The sequence below is a fragment of the Gymnodraco acuticeps genome, unplaced genomic scaffold (assembly GCF_902827175.1).
Source record: "Gymnodraco acuticeps unplaced genomic scaffold, fGymAcu1.1, whole genome shotgun sequence".
NCBI classification, from domain to species: Eukaryota; Metazoa; Chordata; class Actinopteri; order Perciformes; family Bathydraconidae; genus Gymnodraco; species Gymnodraco acuticeps.
The window spans coordinates 14,639-34,853 of record NW_022991786.1 but is presented as its reverse complement, the minus strand read 5'-3'; the positions used below and the strand labels follow the sequence as shown (position 1 = coordinate 34,853).

At 43.9% G+C, this 20,215-nt stretch overlaps 1 protein-coding gene across 1 annotated transcript in view; it reads left to right on the top strand.

Annotated features, from left to right (window-relative positions):
• The window catches only part of si:dkey-22o22.2 (neural-cadherin), a gene marked incomplete at its 5' end in the record, with an annotated part of 37,025 nt that extends 16,991 nt beyond the window's left edge, over window positions 1-20,034 (top strand). The window contains 18 exon segments of the mRNA XM_034199598.1: window positions 367-551; window positions 1,168-1,406; window positions 7,894-8,171; window positions 8,350-8,536; window positions 8,538-8,565; window positions 9,817-9,944; window positions 10,071-10,174; window positions 10,542-10,608; window positions 10,610-10,654; window positions 10,922-11,102; window positions 11,439-11,605; window positions 13,432-13,675; window positions 14,553-14,733; window positions 14,915-15,165; window positions 15,746-15,903; window positions 16,582-16,677; window positions 17,602-17,685; window positions 17,687-20,034. Coding sequence (XP_034055489.1) covers window positions 367-551; window positions 1,168-1,406; window positions 7,894-8,171; window positions 8,350-8,536; window positions 8,538-8,565; window positions 9,817-9,944; window positions 10,071-10,174; window positions 10,542-10,608; window positions 10,610-10,654; window positions 10,922-11,102; window positions 11,439-11,605; window positions 13,432-13,675; window positions 14,553-14,733; window positions 14,915-15,165; window positions 15,746-15,903; window positions 16,582-16,677; window positions 17,602-17,685; window positions 17,687-18,085 — 3,022 coding nt within the window.
• Between the last annotated feature and the right edge of the window lie 181 nt (window positions 20,035-20,215).

Below are 20,215 nucleotides of genomic sequence, written 5' to 3'. Positions count from 1 at the left end.
CCTTTAGTCTGAATGTGTGTTTGATGCGTGATCATTATTCTTTAGAGTCATTGCGTGCCTATTGATTTGAACACGATCCGTGTATCCATCATTTCCTGGTCTTCTCTAAAGAAGAGGGACCAATGGAAACGTTGTCATGTTGCCGTTGTTCAGCATGGAAACATTCATTAGCTAACAATGACATTATTGTTCTATTAATATAAAGGGAGGTCAGGTACTCTTTAAAGCAGCTGCTAGTTATGGGTACTTTTTACTGAGTAAAGAAGTTTAGTCATTACTTCTACTTTCACCAGAGTATTTTTAAACACGAGTATCTGTACTTCTACTTGAGTAAAGGATGTGTACTTGTGCCCTCTCCCCCCTCAGGTTGTTCAGTCTGAACCAGAGCTCCGGGGCGCTCAGCCTCAGGGAGGGGGCTCCTCCGGGCTCGTACCTGCTGCAGGTGCTCGTGTCGGACCGAACCTGGCCCGACGTCACCTCCTCGGCTCAGGTGGAGGTGAGGGAGCTGCAGCAGGAGGCGCTGAGCAACGCCGCCTCCATCCGCTTCAGCAGTGAGTCCCACAGTCCTCCACTGCACTGTGTCAAAGAGATGTCGTAGTCAGTATGTCAAAACATCATCAGTGTCAAACGTTTCTGACACGTTTAGTCCAGCAGGATCATCTCCACATATCAACACCACTTCATGATTTCTGAAGTAGAAAGCTAACGTAGGAACTACAGCACATAACGTCACCTTCGCTAAGCTAAAGGGGGAATATAGTGGAAGCAGCGACAGTGAAAGTAGTCGTTGTGCAGATTGGTCCATTTCAGAATAATATATATGATATGTTTTATAATGATTGATCATGAAAGTGTTCTCAAAGCTGGTGAAGGTGCAGCTAGTTTGAAGTACTTTGTATACTGCAGGGTAGCTGGTGGATTTACTCCAGGTGGAACTAAAGTCTGATTTAACACTTGATTATATTTCACATCATTCATCCACATCTGTGAAGTAACTAAAGGTATTAAACACATGTAGTGGAGTAAGAGTACACCATGTACCTCTGAACTGTAGAGGAAAAGTACACAGTAGCAGTACATTGAAATATTCAAGTAAAGTACATTAAACTTGTACTTGAGTAAATGTCCTGTTATTAAGCTAGTGCCCACGTTCCTCCTGCTCTTCAGACCTGACTCTGGAGGAGTTCTTCAGCCGAGGAGGAGTCGAGGAGAGCCGGTTCTCCCGTCTGGGTGGAGTGCTGGCGGATCTCCTGGAGGTTTCACCGGAGAGCGTTCAGATCTTCTCTGTGCGGGAGAGCGGGCCGCGGGGGGGCGAGAAGTCGCTCAGCGTTTGGTTTGTGGCTCGAGGCTCTCCGTACTACAAGAAGGAGAAGCTGCACGGCTACGTGGCCGCACACAGAGCCAAGGTGAGGACGGCTTTATCACACAATACATCCACAACATTCATCTGTTTGCATTTAGCTAATTATTTATCTATATATCAGATTCCATTTACTTGTATTTACTTGCACTATTTGATCTGTTTTATTTGTCCCATATATATATTCATGTTGCTCTGCTGGAGGAGCACTTCAGTTTCTCATTGCCTCATCTACACTGAAGCTGCTGAGCTCATGGTGATAAAGCCTTGAAACTTGAAACATTCAAAATAAAGGGGAAGTCAAAATATGAAGAGGTGAAATAGATCTACAAAATGTATTTTCCTAAAACAATATAAAACATGTTTGCTGTTTAAAAAGTGAACATATTTGAAATAGTAATATTAATGAAGCTTAAATTAGGAGACTCTACAAAACGATGTTCCTTATATGAGACAACACACTGCCGTACTGCCCTGTGAAAGACACAGGGTTTATGAAGCATTCATTACACTCGTTTCAGCCGGCACTTAGCGACACGTAACACACACTGTGAACCATGCCTCACACACACATGAACACACACGCAGCGAGAGCTTCAACGCAGGGTTAAACTCTGAAATGCACACACACACACACACACACACACACACACACACACACACACACACACACACACACACACACACACACACACACGTTAGACTCACTGTAAATATGTGTGTGAATATTTCACATCCATTAAACGCTGCTGACCTGAGGTCAGTGCTAAGAGGGGCAGGAGGGGCAAGACACACACACACTGACACACACACACACACACACACACACACACACACACACACACACACACACACACACACACACACCACAGGGCAAACCATTGGTGATGTTTCCTTAATGAGACTAAAAACTCATTAAGGAAACCAAAGGATCAATAAAAAGGAGGGAATAAATAAGAATAAATTATGTTGTTTGTTTGTTTCTTCAGTTCAACTGCGGGTTGTTTACTTGTGGTTATTTGTTTTAAACATTAGATAGATAGATAGAAGTTATTGTATTTAGTCATAGGCTGGAGTTTGATAGCTGGGTCCATTTGTACACACTCACAGAAATGCCTGCTCAAATACCTAAACTAGTATTTTGTTGGTAAGACTATAAAAACATGTATTAAATATGTCAGAGTAAAAAATAACCACTAATTAATTCATTACAACAATAATTAAAAGTGAGTTTAAGCCCTATTATAGTCGGCCTTTCATATGTTCTAATACAGCCTACAACACTGATAGAAACACTTGAATAAGGAGCTAAAGATAAGTCCTTATGCCGCCGTCTCATTCTGATTTTGAAATAAAAAACGAAAGAAAGTAGGAGTAATAAATCTAGCAGTACAAAGCACACAGAATACAATTTAAAAATAACTTGAACATCAAATGCTGCCGTAGAAAAGTGTCTTTAATTATCTCAGGTTAAAAGCAGATTGAGATTCAGAAGAACGTCAGATCAATATAAAATGAGATGAAGTTTAAACTGAAACCCTGTCGGGGGGGTTTAAGTCACTGTGGATCAAACAGCACAGCTCACACACACCTACACACCTACACACCTACACACCTACACACACACACACACACACACACACACACACACACACACATACACATACACACACACACACACAGAGAGACAGGAAACCCTGAGGGACTCTGATGAAACCTCTCACCTATGGAGACGAGAGAAGACTCAAGAAGACGAGCAGGGGGACGCGTGGATTTGGGGAATAACTGACAGCACGACTTTAACACGGGGAATGACAGAGGAACACCAAAGTGCATAAACAACATTAAAGGGAAAAGAGTTAAATTCCCATTGTACTGACACATTGGATCCTAACGCTGCTGTCATCCTCCATCACGTTCACACAGAGCGCACGGCTTCAGTCGTACTGTAGCCTACTTGTTAGTTTCACTTTTATTATGTTTAAAGTTCAGCCCATGTTTGCTTTTAATGGAAGTTTTACCTTAGGTATTCGTCTGCTGCTTTTTCAATCAGTTTTATTTAACTTTAATCACAGTTTCAGTTAGTTTGAATTAAACGTTTAAACCTGTAGTGTAAGCTTCAGTTACTATGATTATTTTAGTTTTATTTTCAGTTAGCTTTTGTTTCCTTAGTTTTAATGTGAGTTATCTTGTGTTTCAGTTAGCTTGTGTTTCAGTTCCAGTTAGCTTGTGTTTCAGTTTCAGTTAGCCTGTGTTTCAGTTTCAGTTAGCCTGTGTTTCAGTTTCAGTTAGCTTGTGTTTCAGTTCCAGTTAGCTTGTGTTTCAGTTTCAGTTAGCCTGTGTTTCAGTACCAGTTAGCTTGTGTTTCAGTTCCAGTTAGCTTGTGTTTCAGTTTCAGTTAGCCTGTGTTTCAGTTTCAGTTAGCTTGTGTTCAGTTCAGTTAGCCTGTGTTTCAGTTTCAGTTAGCCTGTGTTTCAGTTTCAGTTAGCCTGTGTTTCAGTTTCAGTTAGCTTGTGTTTCAGTTTCAGTTAGCCTGTGTTTCAGTTTCAGTTAGCTTGTGTTTCAGTTTCAGTTAGCCTGTGTTTCAGTTTCAGTTAGCTTGTGTTTCAGTTCCAGTTAGCTTGTGTTTCAGTTTCAGTTAGCCTGTGTTTCAGTACCAGTTAGCTTGTGTTTCAGTTCCAGTTAGCTTGTGTTTCAGTTTCAGTTAGCCTGTGTTTCAGTTTCAGTTAGCTTGTGTTTCAGTTTCAGTTAGCCTGTGTTTCAGTTTCAGTTAGCCTGTGTTTCAGTTTCAGTTAGCCTGTGTTTCAGTTTCAGTTAGCTTGTGTTTCAGTTTCAGTTAGCCTGTGTTTCAGTTTCAGTTAGCTTGTGTTTCAGTTTCAGTTAGCTTGTGTTTCAGTTCCAGTTAGCCTGTGTTTCAGTTTCAGTTAGCCTGTGTTTCAGTTCCAGTTAGCCTGTGTTTCAGTTTCAGTTAGCTTGTGTTTCAGTTTCAGTTAGCCTGTGTTTCAGTTTCAGTTAGCTTGTGTTTCAGTTCCAGTCAGCCTGTGTTTCAGTTCCAGTTAGCCTGTGTTTCAGTTTCAGTTAGCCTGTGTTTCAGTTTCAGTTAGCCTGTGTTTCAGTTTCAGTTAGCTTGTGTTTCAGTTTCAGTTAGCTTGTGTTTCAGTTTCAGTTAGCCTGTGTTTCAGTTTCAGTTAGCCTGTGTTTCAGTTTCAGTTAGCTTGTGTTTCAGTTTCAGTTAGCTTGTGTTTCAGTTTCAGTTAGCCTGTGTTTCAGTTTCAGTTAGCCTGTGTTTCAGTTTCAGTTAGCTTGTGTTTCAGTTTCAGTTAGCTTGTGTTTCAGTTTCAGTTAGCCTGTGTTTCAGTTTCAGTTAGCCTGTGTTTCAGTTCCAGTTAGCTTGTGTTTCAGTACCAGTTAGCTTGTGTTTCAGTTCCAGTTAGCCTGTGTTTCAGTTCCAGTTAGCTTGTGTTTCAGTTTCAGTTAGCCTGTGTTTCAGTTTCAGTTAGCCTGTGTTTCAGTTCCAGTTAGCTTGTGTTTCAGTACCAGTTAGCTTGTGTTTCAGTTTCAGTTAGCCTGTGTTTCAGTTTCAGTCAGCCTGTGTTTCAGTTTCAGTTAGCTTGTGTTTCAGTTTCAGTTAGCTTGTGTTTCAGTTTCAGTTAGCCTGTGTGTCAGTTTCAGTTAGCCTGTGTTTCAGTTTCAGTTAGCTTGTGTTTCAGTTTCAGTTAGCTTGTGTTTCAGTTCCAGTTAGCCTGTGTTTCAGTTTCAGTTAGCTTGTGTGTCAGTTTCAGTTAGCTTGTGTTTCAGTGTCAGTTAGCCTGTGTTTCAGTTTCAGTTAGCCTGTGTTTCAGTTCAGTTAGCTTGTGTTTCAGTTCCAGTCAGCCTGTGTTTCAGTTCCAGTTAGCCTGTGTTTCAGTTTCAGTTAGCCTGTGTTTCAGTTTCAGTTAGCCTGTGTTTCAGTTTCAGTTAGCTTGTGTTTCAGTTTCAGTTAGCTTGTGTTTCAGTTTCAGTTAGCCTGTGTTTCAGTTTCAGTTAGCCTGTGTTTCAGTTTCAGTTAGCTTGTGTTTCAGTTCCAGTTAGCCTGTGTTTCAGTTTCAGTTAGCTTGTGTTTCAGTTTCAGTTAGCCTGTGTTTCAGTTTCAGTTAGCCTGTGTTTCAGTTTCAGTTAGCTTGTGTTTCAGTTTAAGTTAGCCTGTGTTTCAGTTTCAGTTAGCCTGTGTTTCAGTTCCAGTTAGCTTGTGTTTCAGTACCAGTTAGCTTGTGTTTCAGTTCCAGTTAGCCTGTGTTTCAGTTCCAGTTAGCTTGTGTTTCAGTACCAGTTAGCTTGTGTTTCAGTTTCAGTTAGCCTGTGTTTCAGTTTCAGTCAGCCTGTGTTTCAGTTTCAGTTAGCTTGTGTTTCAGTTTCAGTTAGCTTGTGTTTCAGTTTCAGTTAGCCTGTGTTTCAGTTTCAGTTAGCTTGTGTTTCAGTTTCAGTTAGCTTGTGTTTCAGTTCCAGTTAGCTTGTGTGTCAGTTTCAGTTAGCTTGTGTTTCAGTTTCAGTTAGCCTGTGTTTCAGTTTCAGTTAGCCTGTGTTTCAGTTCCAGTTAGCTTGTGTTTCAGTGTCAGTTAGCCTGTGTTTCAGTTTCAGTTAGCCTGTGTTTCAGTTTCAGTTAGCCTGTGTTTCCGTTTCAGTTAGCCTGTGTTTCAGTTCCAGTTAGCCTGTGTGTCAGTTCCAGTTAGCTTGTGTTTCAGTTTCAGTTAGCCTGTGTTTCAGTTGCAGTTAGCCTGTGTTTCAGTTCCAGTTAGCCTGTGTGTTAGTTTCAGTTAGCCTGTGTTTCAGTTTCAGTTAGCTTGTGTTTCAGTTTCAGTTAGCCTGTGTTTCAGTTGCAGTTAGCCTGTGTTTCAGTTTCAGTTAGCTTGTGTTTCAGTTTCAGTTAGCCTGTGTTTCAGTTCCAGTTAGTCTGTGTTTCAGTTTCAGTTAGCCTGTGTGTCAGTTTCAGTTAGCTTGTGTGTCAGTTTCAGTTAGCTTGTGTTTCAGTTTCAGTTAGCCTGTGTTTCAGTTTCAGTTAGCTTGTGTGTCAGTTTCAGTTAGCTTGTGTTTCAGTTTCAGTTAGCCTGTGTTTCAGTTTCAGTTAGCCTGTGTTTCAGTTCCAGTTAGCTTGTGTTTCAGTGTCAGTTAGCCTGTGTTTCAGTTGCAGTTAGCCTGTGTTTCAGTTCCAGTTAGCCTGTGTGTTAGTTTCAGTTAGCCTGTGTTTCAGTTTCAGTTAGCTTGTGTTTCAGTTTCAGTTAGCCTGTGTTTCAGTTGCAGTTAGCCTGTGTTTCAGTTTCAGTTAGCTTGTGTTTCAGTTTCAGTTAGCCTGTGTTTCAGTTCCAGTTAGCCTGTGTTTCAGTTTCAGTTAGCCTGTGTGTCAGTTTCAGTTAGCTTGTGTGTCAGTTTCAGTTAGCTTGTGTTTCAGTTTCAGTTAGCCTGTGTTTCAGTTTCAGTTAGCTTGTGTGTCAGTTTCAGTTAGCTTGTGTTTCAGTTTCAGTTAGCCTGTGTTTCAGTTTCAGTTAGCCTGTGTTTCAGTTCCAGTTAGCTTGTGTTTCAGTGTCAGTTAGCCTGTGTTTCAGTTGCAGTTAGCCTGTGTTTCAGTTCCAGTTAGCCTGTGTGTTAGTTCAGTTAGCCTGTGTTTCAGTTTCAGTTAGCTTGTGTTTCAGTTTCAGTTAGCCTGTGTTTCAGTTGCAGTTAGCCTGTGTTTCAGTTTCAGTTAGCTTGTGTTTCAGTTTCAGTTAGCTTGTGTTTCAGTTTCGGAAGTGAAGAAGGCACACACAGACGGCTATTATTTTTATTTTTCCAGTACCGCACTAAACATGTTTTCGATTACAAGTCGCTATGTGAAACAGTCTGTGATGGACGAGAGTGAAAGTGGAACGCACGCTATTTGTTGTTTGTATATATCACGGTCTGTCTTATGGTTGCCTCTTTTGAATGACGAACACACACTACCGCCACCTGCTGGTAAGGAGAGTTATTGCCACACACGCATGCGCAGTTCGTACGTGCTTCTTGGCCGTCGGCTGAAGTCTTTGCGGTGTGTTCCAGTGCGACTGTTGGCCAAGACGCAGAGACGTGAGGCGACACAACAGTCGGGTCCGTCGGGACGTGTTCTTTGGTGTCAGTTTGGTGTGTCCGGGCCTTTAGGGTTAAAAAAAAAAAGTGCGTATTTATTTAGAGAGACTGAGAAAAACAAAAAAAGTGGCGACAGATAACCCACAAGTAGCATTTATAAAACACCTGAACTTTTGTAAGAACATCCACATAATAAATTATTTATCTAATATATCATATTCCAATTACTTGTATATAGACTCTCCTTGCACTATTTATATTCTATTTTATTTGTATTTAGGCTACTCGCACTATTTTATCTGTGTTATTGTGTTGCTCTGTTGGAGGAGCCTGTGACCTCAGATTTTCATTGATATATCCACACTGTAGCTCTGACACATGACAATAAAAGCCTTGAATCTATACTTTTTTTTACACAAACTTAATATGTTTCTGTCTTCCTTTCCCCCCTGTAGCTGGAGGCCCTGCTGGACGTGTCCATCTCTCAGGTGGGCGTGGATGAGTGTCCCGCCACAGACTGCGCTCCGTCTGGCGGCTGCAGCAGCGAGGTTTCCTTCAGCCAGGTCCCAGTGGCTCTGAGCAGCGGGAACTCCACCCTGGTGTCGCTGTCGGCCTCGTCCTCAGCGCAGTGTGGCTGCCGCGGCCGAGAGGAGGTCCACTTCCCCTGCGCGACATACCCCACGAACCCCTGCCTCAACGGGGGCTCCTGCCAGGACGGACCGCTGGGATTCAGGTAGGGGCATTTTGTATTTTGGTGAACCACTAATGCATTCAGGACGATGTTGAGATTCAACCACGATCAAATGCACGCTGAAGACTCTTTGAGCAGGTTTTCTCTCACTGATTGTGATGTTATGTTAAATGTTTGTTGTTTGTTTTTCATGTATTGTGTCTTGATATTTGTCTCTCAGGTGTAAATGTCCTCCCATGTTTGACGGGCCTGAGTGCCAGCAGACCAAACACAGCTTCGGGGGTCAGGGCTATGCCTGGTTTCCTCCCATCATGCCTTGCTTCCAGAGCCACATCTCCGTGGAGTTCCTGGCTGAGTCGGCCAATGGGCTGCTCCTCTACGACGGGCCGCTCGGCCCCCCCCACTCCCGGGGAGCAGGAGGACTTCATCACCTTGGGTGAGTTTACTGCTGAGGATGCAACAAATATATGAAGTGCACAAGATATCCTTTATTAATGGCGTTAAGCAGTGGTGGAGAAAGTATTCAGATCCTTTCCTTGTAGTACACTGAAAGTAAAGGTTCTGCATGGAGAGTAGATATGTTTTATAATGATTGATCATGAAAGTGTTCTCAAAGCTGGTGAAAGGTGCAGCTAGTTTGAATGACTTTGTATACTGCAGGGTAGCTGGTGGATTTACTCCAGGTGGAACTAAAGTCTGATTTAACACTTGATTAGATTTCACATCATTCATCCAGATCTGTGAAGTAACTAAAGGTATTCAATACATGTAGTGGACTAGAAGTACACCATGTACCTCTGAACTGTAGGGAGAAGTACAAAGTAGCATAACATGGAAATACTCAAGTAAAGTACAAGTATCTTAAAATCGTTCTTGAGTAATAAGTAAATGTACTTTATGACATCACGTCGATGAGAAACGGTTTGAAACGCGGCGTCCCTTTGTTGAAACATTATTTGTAACTTCTAATCTCCCGGAGCTGCTGGGAAACGCTCTCATCAAACACAAAGCTAAATCAATGGAGAAAGTTCCTCTGCTTCGTAAACTCTAATGTCAGCTCCCTGATGTGGCGTTAGCGGATTAGCCTGCACATGGACGCTCTAACGCCGCCGGCATAATCTGGTGGCATTTAAATTATGTAATTATTGAACCCGGTCGTTGATACGTCAGCACGAGAGAGGAAAATCAAACGTGGCTGCAGCATCGATCCCTGCCAGGCCTTTCTACCTTACATGTTCAATAACATGGCAGTGAGGTGGATGGGGTCACACACACACACACACACACGCACACACACAAACACACACACACACACACACACACACACACACAGGATTGACTGAGTTGCAGTTGTTTGATGGGATGCATTAGCTTACACAGCGATACAGAGAATTAGCCAATTGTTTTTGCATTTTAAATAATAATTGATACCAAAATACTCAATAGTCTTGTTGCCAATACTTCTGAGGTTTTAAGCCCACCCTTCTGTCTTCATTCAGAAAAAGGAGCTTCAGTGCCATCAAATTATCTTTTTCCTGCTGAAATGTTCACTTTAAATCTGGGTGGTATCCAAAATCTGATACAGCACCTTTTCTGGTAAATCAATACATTAATAGCCTATTTGGAAAAAACAATTTTTCTGCTAGACATAACAGTAAATCTTGTTATTGTCCCCCCCCCCCCGCAGAGCTGAGGAACGGCGTTCCCGCTCTGAGCGTAAACCACGGATCAGGAACGCTGACTCTGCAGCTCCCGCCAAAATCCAGCGTGAGCGACCGGCGCTGGCACCGCCTCGACATCCTCAGCGACGGGAAGGTGGGTTTCAGATTCCATGGTTCAGTAAACACTTGATATTTGGGAGATAAATCTCACGGGTACAAAACAAAAAGCTAAATAATGCAGAGAAAGTGACAGAGTAAAAGCAGCAGATGTTGTGTTCAGGTGGTGCAGCTGATCCTGGACCAGTGTGGGGGGGTGACGGTGAGCGAGGCGGAGGGGGAGGAGTCCGGCTGCCGAGCGAAGGGGGAGACGCCGGGACACCACAGGTGAGACTTCTATACACGTCATTTGTATTCCCTAAAGGTCTCCTATCATGCTTGTAGCAACCAAAATCACATATAAATAAAACAGATAATTAACTTGCCGCTGAGGCACCAGTTAGCGGAACGTACGCAGGGCAATGATCCAGGTCCAGAACAGACCTTTGATTCCATCCATCATTACACAGGACAGGTTTCCTTCCTTCTTCTTGAGGCTGGAAAAACCCAGGTAAAAAACCATGTGCCTCCGAGTGCTCTGTTCTCTCTTAGTTAACTCTAAGCTGTCTTTGGCTCTTTGCTGCTGTAACAACGTACATTCCCCCTCTGTGAATAAAGGTATTCTGATTCTCGTCCTCTTTCTCTTCCCCCTCAGGTTTCTGAATGTCTTCCAGCCTCTCCAGTTGGGAGGAGTGAAGGAAACGTCTCCTCATCGACGTTACCCGCAGCTTCACGGGCTGCATCCGCAACCTGGTGGTGGACAGCCAGGTGTGTGTGTGTGTGTGTGTGTGTGTGTGTGTGTGTGTGTGTGTGTGTGTGTGTGTGTGTGTGTGTGTGTGTGTGTGTGTGTGTGTGTGTGTGTGTGTGTGTGTGTGTGTGTGTGTGTGTGTGTGTGTGTGTGTGTGTGTGTGTGTGTGTGTGTGTGTGTGAGAAAAATGTACCTCCCAAAATATTGCCAAGGAAAGTCTTCAGCTGCAGTCAAATAGGTCCCAAAATAATTAATTTCCTGTGTGTGTTTTCCTCGCCCGTCCTCAGATGTACGACCTGGCGTCCCCAGGTGAGAGTGTGGACAGCACCCCAGGGTGCCGGCTGACGGACGGGGTGTGTGTGACGGCAGCCGGGCCCTCCTGTGGGCCCCGGGCATCCTGCCTCGCTGACTGGGGCTCCTTCAGCTGCGAGTGCCAGCCCGGGTTCAGCGGGCACAAGTGTGACAGCGGTGAGTCTGTCTGTCTGTCTGTCTGTCTGTCTGTCTGTCTGTCTGTCTGTCTGTCTGTCTGTCTGTCTCTCTGTCTCTCTGTCTGTCTGTCTGTCTGTCTGTCTGTCTCTCTGTCTGTCTGTCTGTCTGTCTGTCTGTCTGTCTCTCTGTCTGTCTGTCTGTCTGTCTGTCTGTCTGTCTTGTCTGTCTTGTCTGTCTGTCTGTCTGTCTGTCTGTCTGTCTGTCTGGCTGTCTGTCTGTCTGTCTGTCTATCTGTCTGTTGAATGGGTTAGTCAGTTTGTTCTGGAAGCTATGGTGTTCTTGGCCAACCCTTTAACTCTGTTTCTCCTTGCTCAGCCCTCCCTGAGTTCTCCTTCGACTCTGGCAGCGTCGTGCAGCTGCAGCTCAGAGGCGGAGGCAGCTCTCGCCGCACAGACGTCCAGCTGCTGCTCCGGACACGAGCCTCCTCCGGCACCTTGCTCTCCATGAGGTCCCGGGAGCCTGACGCCTTCATCGTGTTGGAGGTCAGTGAGAGACCTTAGATGTCACACGCTTTAATACTCAAAAACTGTCTTACACGGGGGCATACATAGAGTTCTGCAGGAGTCTTAGGTCCCAGGCTCCACCAACAGTTTTATTGTGTTGCACTGTTGGAGGAGCCTTTGACCTAAGATGTTCATCGTCATAACTAAACTGTTGCTATGTACGTATGACCAATAAAAGCCTTGAACCTTGGAATGAGTGTTTAAACCCTGAAAGGAGTCAGCATTTCATCACTTCCTCTCACCTGGTCTGGAAATCAATGTTTTTTTAAATGTGTTTTCGGTTGTTATTCTGTTGTTTAAGGTCTGTGGTTTACACGAGCTGATGTCCTACGACATAAAATACATCAGTAAATACCCCACTGGTGAGTTTAAAAACAGAGGTTGCTAACAAGTGTCTAAATGAGACGACTAAACTTCATCACGTCCAACATTAGCCGCCTTTAGCTTAGCGGTGGTGACGTGAAGTCATGTGACCGTGCTGTAGTTCCTTTATAGCCCAACATTAGCCACTTTTAGCTTAGCGGTGGTGACGTGAAGTCATGTGACCGTGCTGTAGTTCCTTTATAGCCCAACATTAGCCTCCTTTAGCTTAGCGGTGGTGACGTGAAGTCATGTGACCGTGCTGTAGTTCCTTTATAGCCCAACATTAGCCACTTTAGCTTAGCGGTGGTGACGTGAAGTCATGTGACCGTGCTGTAGTTCCTTTATAGCCCAACATTAGCCTCCTTTAGCTTAGCGGTGGTGACGTGAAGTCATGTGACCGTGCTGTAGTTCCTTTATAGCCCAACATTAGCCACTTTTAGCTTAGCGGTGGTGACGTGAAGTCATGTGACCGTGCTGTAGTTCCTTTATAGCCCAACATTAGCCACCTTTAGCTTAGCGGTGGTGACGTGAAGTCATGTGACCGTGCTGTAGTTCCTCTATAGCCCAACATTAGCCACCTTTACCTTAGCGGTGGTGACGTGAAGTCATGTGACCGTGCTGTAGTTCCTTTATAGCCCAACATTAGCCACTTTTAGCTTAGCGGTGGTGACGTGAAGTCATGTGACCGTACTGTAGTTCCTTTATAGCCCAACATTAGCCACTTTTAGCTTAGCGGTGGTGACGTGAAGTCATGTGACCGTGCTGTAGTTCCTTTATAGCCCAACATTAGCCACCTTTAGCTTAGCGGTGGTGACGTGAAGTCATGTGACCGTGCTGTAGTTCCTTTATAGCCCAACATTAGCCACCTTTAGCTTAGCGGTGCTGACGTGAAGTCATGTGACCGTGCTGTAGTTCCTTTATAGCCCAACATCATCCACCTTTAGCTTAGCGGTGGTGAAGTCATATGACCGTGCTGTAGTTCCTTTATAGCCCAACATTAGCCACCTTTAGCTTAGTGGTGGTGACGTGAAGTCATGTGACCGTGCTGTAGTTCCTTTATAGCCCAACATTAGCCACCTTTAGCTTAGCGGTGCTGACGTGAAGTCATGTGACCGTGCTGTAGTTCCTTTATAGCCCAACATTAGCCACCTTTAGCTTAGTGGTGGTGACGTGAAGTCATGTAACCGTGCTGTAGTTCCTTTATAGCCCAACATTAGCTTTTTACTTCATAAATCAAAGTGGTGTTAATATATGGAGATTATCCTGCTGAACTAAACGTGTAAGTATCATAAACGTTTGTTTGACACAGATAATTTTCTGACATAATCCAAAATCACATGGAGAAATCCCATTGGTCCATGGAGATGCTGCCTTCAGGGACCAACACAGAAATTGGACAAACTGTGCAAAATCGTATGAACGGACTCTGTTCTTCTCTTCAGATCTCGGAGGGTCTGCTCTCGGTTCGTGCTAACCTCGGTGACGGCGTCCACTCCCTGCGTCTCCCCGAGCAACGGGTCGACGTCGGACAGTGGGTGCTGGTCGGACTCAGTCGCCATGACAACCTGTTCACCCTGCGTCTGGAGCAGGGGGGCGGGTCGAGGGAGGCCCGGGCCCAGCTGGGGGGTCGGCGGGAGGTCGAGGTTCACAGCCTGACGCTCGGGAGCGACGAGGCCGGCTTTCAGGGTGAGACTCCATGCTTTACATCGGCTAAAATCCAACAAAAAGACAGTTCATAAAAGAAGTAGAAATTAGTTAAAAACATACTTTTGTTAGAAAACTCTCCCTGGTCCCCGGCTTGAGCTTCAGCCTCAGGATCCATGTATCTGTGATCCTCTCCAGAATGGAAGGAGTCATCACATACAGAGCATCAACTAGTTCCTGAACAGTGTCCTTCACATGCTGATATCCAAGAGAGGGAGTTACACAGTCACAAGATGGAGGAACAGAAAGCAGTATTCAATGTTTACTTCAGATTAGCTCCACGTCAGAAATGAGCATGCTTGATGTCTCTCTCCATAGAGGCTGAATCATCATGTTAATCACATAGCTATCATCTGCCTCAAACAGTCCTGATGCTCTTCTAGGTAATCACACATCCTGTCATGTTCACAGCTACAGTTGATACCTTTGTTATCATGTTACTCTCATGTTGGAAGAGGACATTCAGTGTTTTCACAACAACTTTTAAACTCTTTTCTTTCTCTCCCTTGATCCACCTTAGCAGCGGTGTGTATTAATAACTCCGCCCTAATTGACCAATCAGAATCGAGTATTCATGTAACTATTTATATAAATAGTTATCACCGCAATAAACCGTATTTAATTGTGTCTTAATGTACAATATTTAATGTCATATTCTGTTGACATGTATATAGACTTCTTGCACTATTTTTAGTTTTTGTATTTTATTATGTTGCATTGTTGGAGGAGCTCAGGACAGAAGAGTTTCATTGCCATTTCTACTCTGTAGCTTATGAGCATGTGACAATTAAACCTTTGAATCTTGAAAGCCATGTAATACACACATGAATCAAAGCAGACCTTTCCTCTCCCCCTGCAGGCTGCCTGAGGGACGTTCGCTTTAACGGCCAGCTGCTCCCTCTGGACGGGCAGAGCCGGGACACGGTGACGGTGCTGCAGCGGGGGGGCGTCACCGCGGGGTGCCCCAGCGACGCCTGCAGGGGTCAGCCCTGCCGCAGCCCGCTGACCTGCACCGACCTCTGGAGGAAGCACCAGTGCAGGTGACACTTCTTTCTTTCTTGCTCCTGCATGATCTGTTTGGTATTTTGAGCAAAACACTTCATAGACAAGTTTTTTATATATTTGTATCTGAGACCTATAATGAATGCCTAAAAATAATATAATAGGAGACCTTTAATGTAAACCTACTTGGTAATAACCCTGTTTCCGGTGTTCTCCCAGGTGCCCCGGCGGTCAGCTGACGGTGACGGAGGCCTCGGGGCAGCAGCGGTGCGCGGCGTCGCCCTGCGCTTCCACTTCCTGTCGTAACGCCGGCGTGTGCCAGGCGCTGTCGCCCGACGCGTTTCGCTGCCGCTGCCTCGACGGATTCGGGGGGCAACGCTGCGAGCTGGGAGCGGTCAAAGGTCACCGCCTCGCTGCCCTCAGCCCCAGCTCCATCCTCGCCATCAGCATGTGTCTGCTCGTCTTCTTCGGTGAGACAAAACTAAGTACATTCACTCAAGTGCTGTACTCAAGACATAGTCATTTACACTGAGAGGTGGGAAGTAGTGGAGTACAAATACTTTATTACTGTACTCAAGTACATTCTTCTGGTATCAGTACTTTACTCCACTACTTATTATCACTTATTATAAAAGTTTAGAAAGAAAGTAATAAACGTGAATACAATATAACAGTAACATTTAAATACAAAATACTAAGACTACATTTCCCATCAGCCCTATCACCTCCTGCTCTCTCTAAAATATAATATATCATTGAGGACAAATGACTCCAAAGAGCTGCTGCAGAAATGTACAGGAAGGAAACTAAATATTAATACTGTGTGTGTGTGTGTGTGTGTGTGTGTGTGTGTGTGTGTGTGTGTGTGTGTGTGTGTGTGTGTGTGTGTGTGTGTGTGTGTGTGTGTGTGTGTGTGTGTGTGTGGTGTGTGTGTGTGGTGTGTGTGTGTGTGTGTGTGTGTGTGTGTAGTGTGTGTGTGTGTGTGTGTGTGTGTGTGTGTGTGTGTGTGTGTGTGTGTGTGTGTGTGTGTGTGTGTGTGTGTGTGTGTAGCCGTGCTGGTTGCAGTGACGGTGTGGAACCAGAAAGGAAGCCGTAACAAGTTCAGAAAGCGCGGAGTTTACCACATCCCCGCCGAGCACGAGAGCTGGGAGGACATCCGGGAAAACATCCTGAACTACAACGAGGAGGGGGGGGGAGAGCAGGACCAGGTACACACACACACACACACACACATTTATATGTAACTTACTTCAACAGTTTGGCAATACTTGAAAGTAGAACATGTAATGGATACACAGACAGAAACAGAAGGTTTACTAAATTACACATACTGTATTATGCTCATTTTTAGTGGTTGTGATTGGTCGACCTCTTAGAGATGTCCCGCCCCTTTAGCCTATCTTACAATGTGTTGGAACGCTAGCCAATAGAAGCTCTAGTGTTCCTTAGTGATGTCACTATGTTCCCGGAAGTAAACAAAGGAGTCCAATGGGGACTCTGCCTTCAATTTCTGATTAAAAATATTCTAATTTAAATAAAGTCTATCATTAAAGGTCACCTATTATGCAGAATCCACTTTTTCATGTCTTTGATTTTGGCTACTTTGTGATGTCATAACGATGTGTTGTCTTGTGTAACCATTAGACAATCAGCAACCAAGGTAACCCCCCCCCCCCCTTATCACCTGAATCTCCTCCTAGAGCTCCATTGAGTTCTTTGTAACCAAATGTCTCTCAGAGGGGCGTGGGGAGGGGCTCCTTGTTTTCATCTAAAGTAACAGACAGAGAATCAGCACTTTGGAAACAGGGCTGAAACAGAGGGCATTATGGGTAATGCTGCAATGATCTGTTTGGTGTTAAGGAAAGGTGTATTACTTTCTCCTGCAGAACGGATACGACATCTCGGAGCTGAAGCGCCCGCTGGGCTCCAGCCTGTCTCAGTCCTCCTCCGGACCCCTCATCAAGTCCTCCAGCCAGGAGGAGGTGAGTACCACAGAATGAGTCAGGTGGAAAGTAACTGAGTACATTTACTCAAGTACTGTACTTAAATACAATTTCGAGGTACTTGTACTTTAGTTGATTTCACTTTTATGCTACTGTGTACTTTTCCTCCACTACATGTATTTAATACCTTTAGTTACTTCACAGATGTGGATGAATGATGTGAAATATAACCAAGTGTTGAATCAGACTTTAGCTCCACCTGGAGTAAATCCACCAGCTACCCTGCAGTATACAAAGTACTTCAAACTAGCTGCACCTTCACCAGCTTTGAGAACACTTTCATGATCAATCATTATAAAACATATCATATATATTATTCTGAAATGGACCAATCTGCACAAAGACTACTTTCACTGTCGCTACTTTCACTATATTTTGATGAGAATACTTTTCTACTTTCACTTGAGGAACATTTTGAATGCAGGACTTTTACTGAAACAGAGTAATCTCCTACACTCTGGTACTTCTACTTTTACTCAAGTACAAGATCTGAGTACTTCTACTTTTACTCAAGTACAAGATCTGAGTACTTCTACTTTTACTCAAGTAGACGATCTGAGTACTTCTACTTTTACTCAAGTAGACGATCTGAGTACTTCTACTTTTACTCAAGTAGACGATCTGAGTACTTCTACTTTTACTCAAGTACAAGATCTGAGTACTTCTACTTTTACTCAAGAACAAGATCTGAGTACTTCTACTTTTACTCAAGTACAAGATCTGAGTACTTTTACTCAAGTACAAGATCTGAGTACTTCTACTTTTACTACAAGATCTGAGTACTTCTACTTTGACTCAAGAACAAGATCTGAGTACTTCTACTTTTACTCAAGTACAAGATCTGAGTACTTCTACTTTTACTTGAGTAACATTTTGAATCCTTCTAAATGTCTGTTTCTTCAGGTGCACCCGTCAGGTTCTTCCTCCAGTTCAGGCGCTCCGTACCTCAGCATCCCCCACCACCACCACCACCACCACCATCACAACCCCCCCCCCCTACCAGCACGCCACCTACAGTGACTTCGCCCCCCCCACCTTCGCCCCCTCTTGCTCTCACGGGGACTTCCAGAGCTACGTGGCGAGGATCCTGTGGGAGGCGGACAGCGACGGGGGGGCGCTGCCGCCGGACGCCCTGCACTTGTGGAGCGTGGAAGGCTCGGGGTCCGGGGCGGGGAGCCTCAGCTCGCTGGGGTCCACGGCCAGGAGCAGGAGGGAGGAGGAAGAGGAGGAGGGAGGGTTTGCGGACGAGAGACTGTCTCGATGGGGCCCAAAGTTCCAGGCTCTGAGCGAGATGTACGACCGACCCCAGCTGGGACTCACACACAGAGACGCAGTGACCCACATCCAGAGGGGCCACAGCCGAGACCCCCTGCCTCTCCACCACTAGGGGGCGCTACACAACACCACCCAGGGATGTCTTATGTCTTATTGGACCCTGAAGGCAGCGTCTCTCTCTGGTTCCCTCCACTAAAAGCTGATAGGATTTTTACGTTGGGTTTTGGATTATTAGTCTAGTTGCCATAATTAGTTTCAAATAACACAAACAAAAAGTTAGTCAAATTTGAATATAAACATACATTTCAACATTTTGGAAATATTAGGTCAATATGGTATTCCTAAAACAACAATATTGTGACTGCAAACTACATTTATCTGATGTCAGACATGCAATACAGTTAATATTAAAAAAGTCCTGCGAACTTATCAACAGTTGGAAACTCCTGTGTGGGTGCTCATTGGGCCTTGAAATCTGATTGGCTGTGCCAGACTCCAATTCAAAAATGCTCCGTCCTGATTGGCTGCTGGCCCGATAAGAGGCAGGACTTAACAATCAAACGGTAACATGTTCAGTGACTGAGCTAACTGATGCTAACGACACGTCTACAGTTTAAAATCACACTTTCATTCATTAGTAATCATCCAAAAATATTTTAAAACCTTTTTAAGTTCTTATTTTTGGTGTATTTATTTATTCGAAATTCATTCCACACGTTTTTTAGCAATAAATGAACCTCTAAAATGTCAGAAAACCGTGAACAGTGCAGATGTTAACGGCCCAAAACCGAGAAGTCAAGTTAGTTCATCGACAGACAAATAGTTTCTGATGCAAAACAGTCACAAAATGCTGTTTTCAGCCCGTCAGAAACATCATATTAACCTTTTACTGTTTTCTGATATTTTATAAACCAAATCATGAAAGTAAATGTTTGTTGCAGTTAGTTTTAACATTTCTTAAAGGTATTTATCATCACAGAAGACAAAGAAAAGGAGTGTTTTTGCTGAAAAGTGTAAGGAATAACAGCTGTGTTATCCCGAAAATGGCCAAATGCTTACATGGAAACGTTGACACCCTGAACACAAGGACACCGATGGCTCCGATGAGTCTTACCAGCACACAGGAACATGCCATCTTTATTTATTTACTTTAGATGTGCTGTGTTTATTTCATCTTTTGTGGGCCGCTTACTTTTACTCTGAAAATATGGATTTCCAGAGTAAAAGGTCCCTTGGCTTTTCCCGCACTTTGACCTCCAAAAAAACAGTGAATTTCCAGCTTTGTATTCCTCTTTTCTAGCTTCCTGTTGCAGGATGAGTCAGAGGTTAAAAAAACAACCTCGATATGTAAAATAAGATTTGATAGTTTTCAGATGAGATTATTTTTGTACTCCCCTGTAGAAACTTCCCAGAATGCTTTGCGTCGTGTTATTAGCGTGCAGTGGCGTCACTTTGAGTCTTTGTCGTGTTCAGACGGTGGAAATTAAAGATGTATTGATGAGAAAAGCACAAAATAAATTCACATTTCTTCGACATGTTCAGATTTCAGAGCACAGACGTTTAGAGGAAGCGTAAACAGAAAATATATATATATAAAAAAAAGGTTTTTATCACATAATAGCAGAATATTTGAGATCATAACAAGTCCCATAACAGTTTAAATAACGCCCATGTCTGTAATTCATTGTAATGTCCTCATAGCACTCTACAATGATTGTTACAAGCACTCGAAAATATAGCTAACGTCACTCCCGGTCAAAATTACGGCCCGAACACTTTCAGGTGAAAAAAAGTGGGAAACAATAGTGTCTTCATGTGTACACACTGTACAGGAAGAAGAATGAAGTGCGCCCCTAAAGAACTGCTCTCTGCATCCAAGTGGGAAAACACAGGTGTCTTCTTCTGAACCGATGTGCAGCTTTCTTGAGTTGTTAGTGTGAATCCAGGCTGGTGTCTGTGTGTGTTGTACATGTTGTACATATGGACGTTTTATAGCAACCTAACATGGAGTATTCCTTTTGTAAATGACTTTTAATAAAAAATGGCTTTTCCCCAAAACGAGCTTTTTCTGAGATTCGCATTCTGATTTTAAAATAAAAGAAGAAATGTTAGTTCTTGTATTGGGGCACTGCTGGGACAACAGTGCCACCGTGTGGTGAACTGAGGTAACTCACAGCATTTTAAATGTCTGTCTATTTTTTCAGGAGAGAAATCTATCAAACCAGACTTTTAGATTTAAACT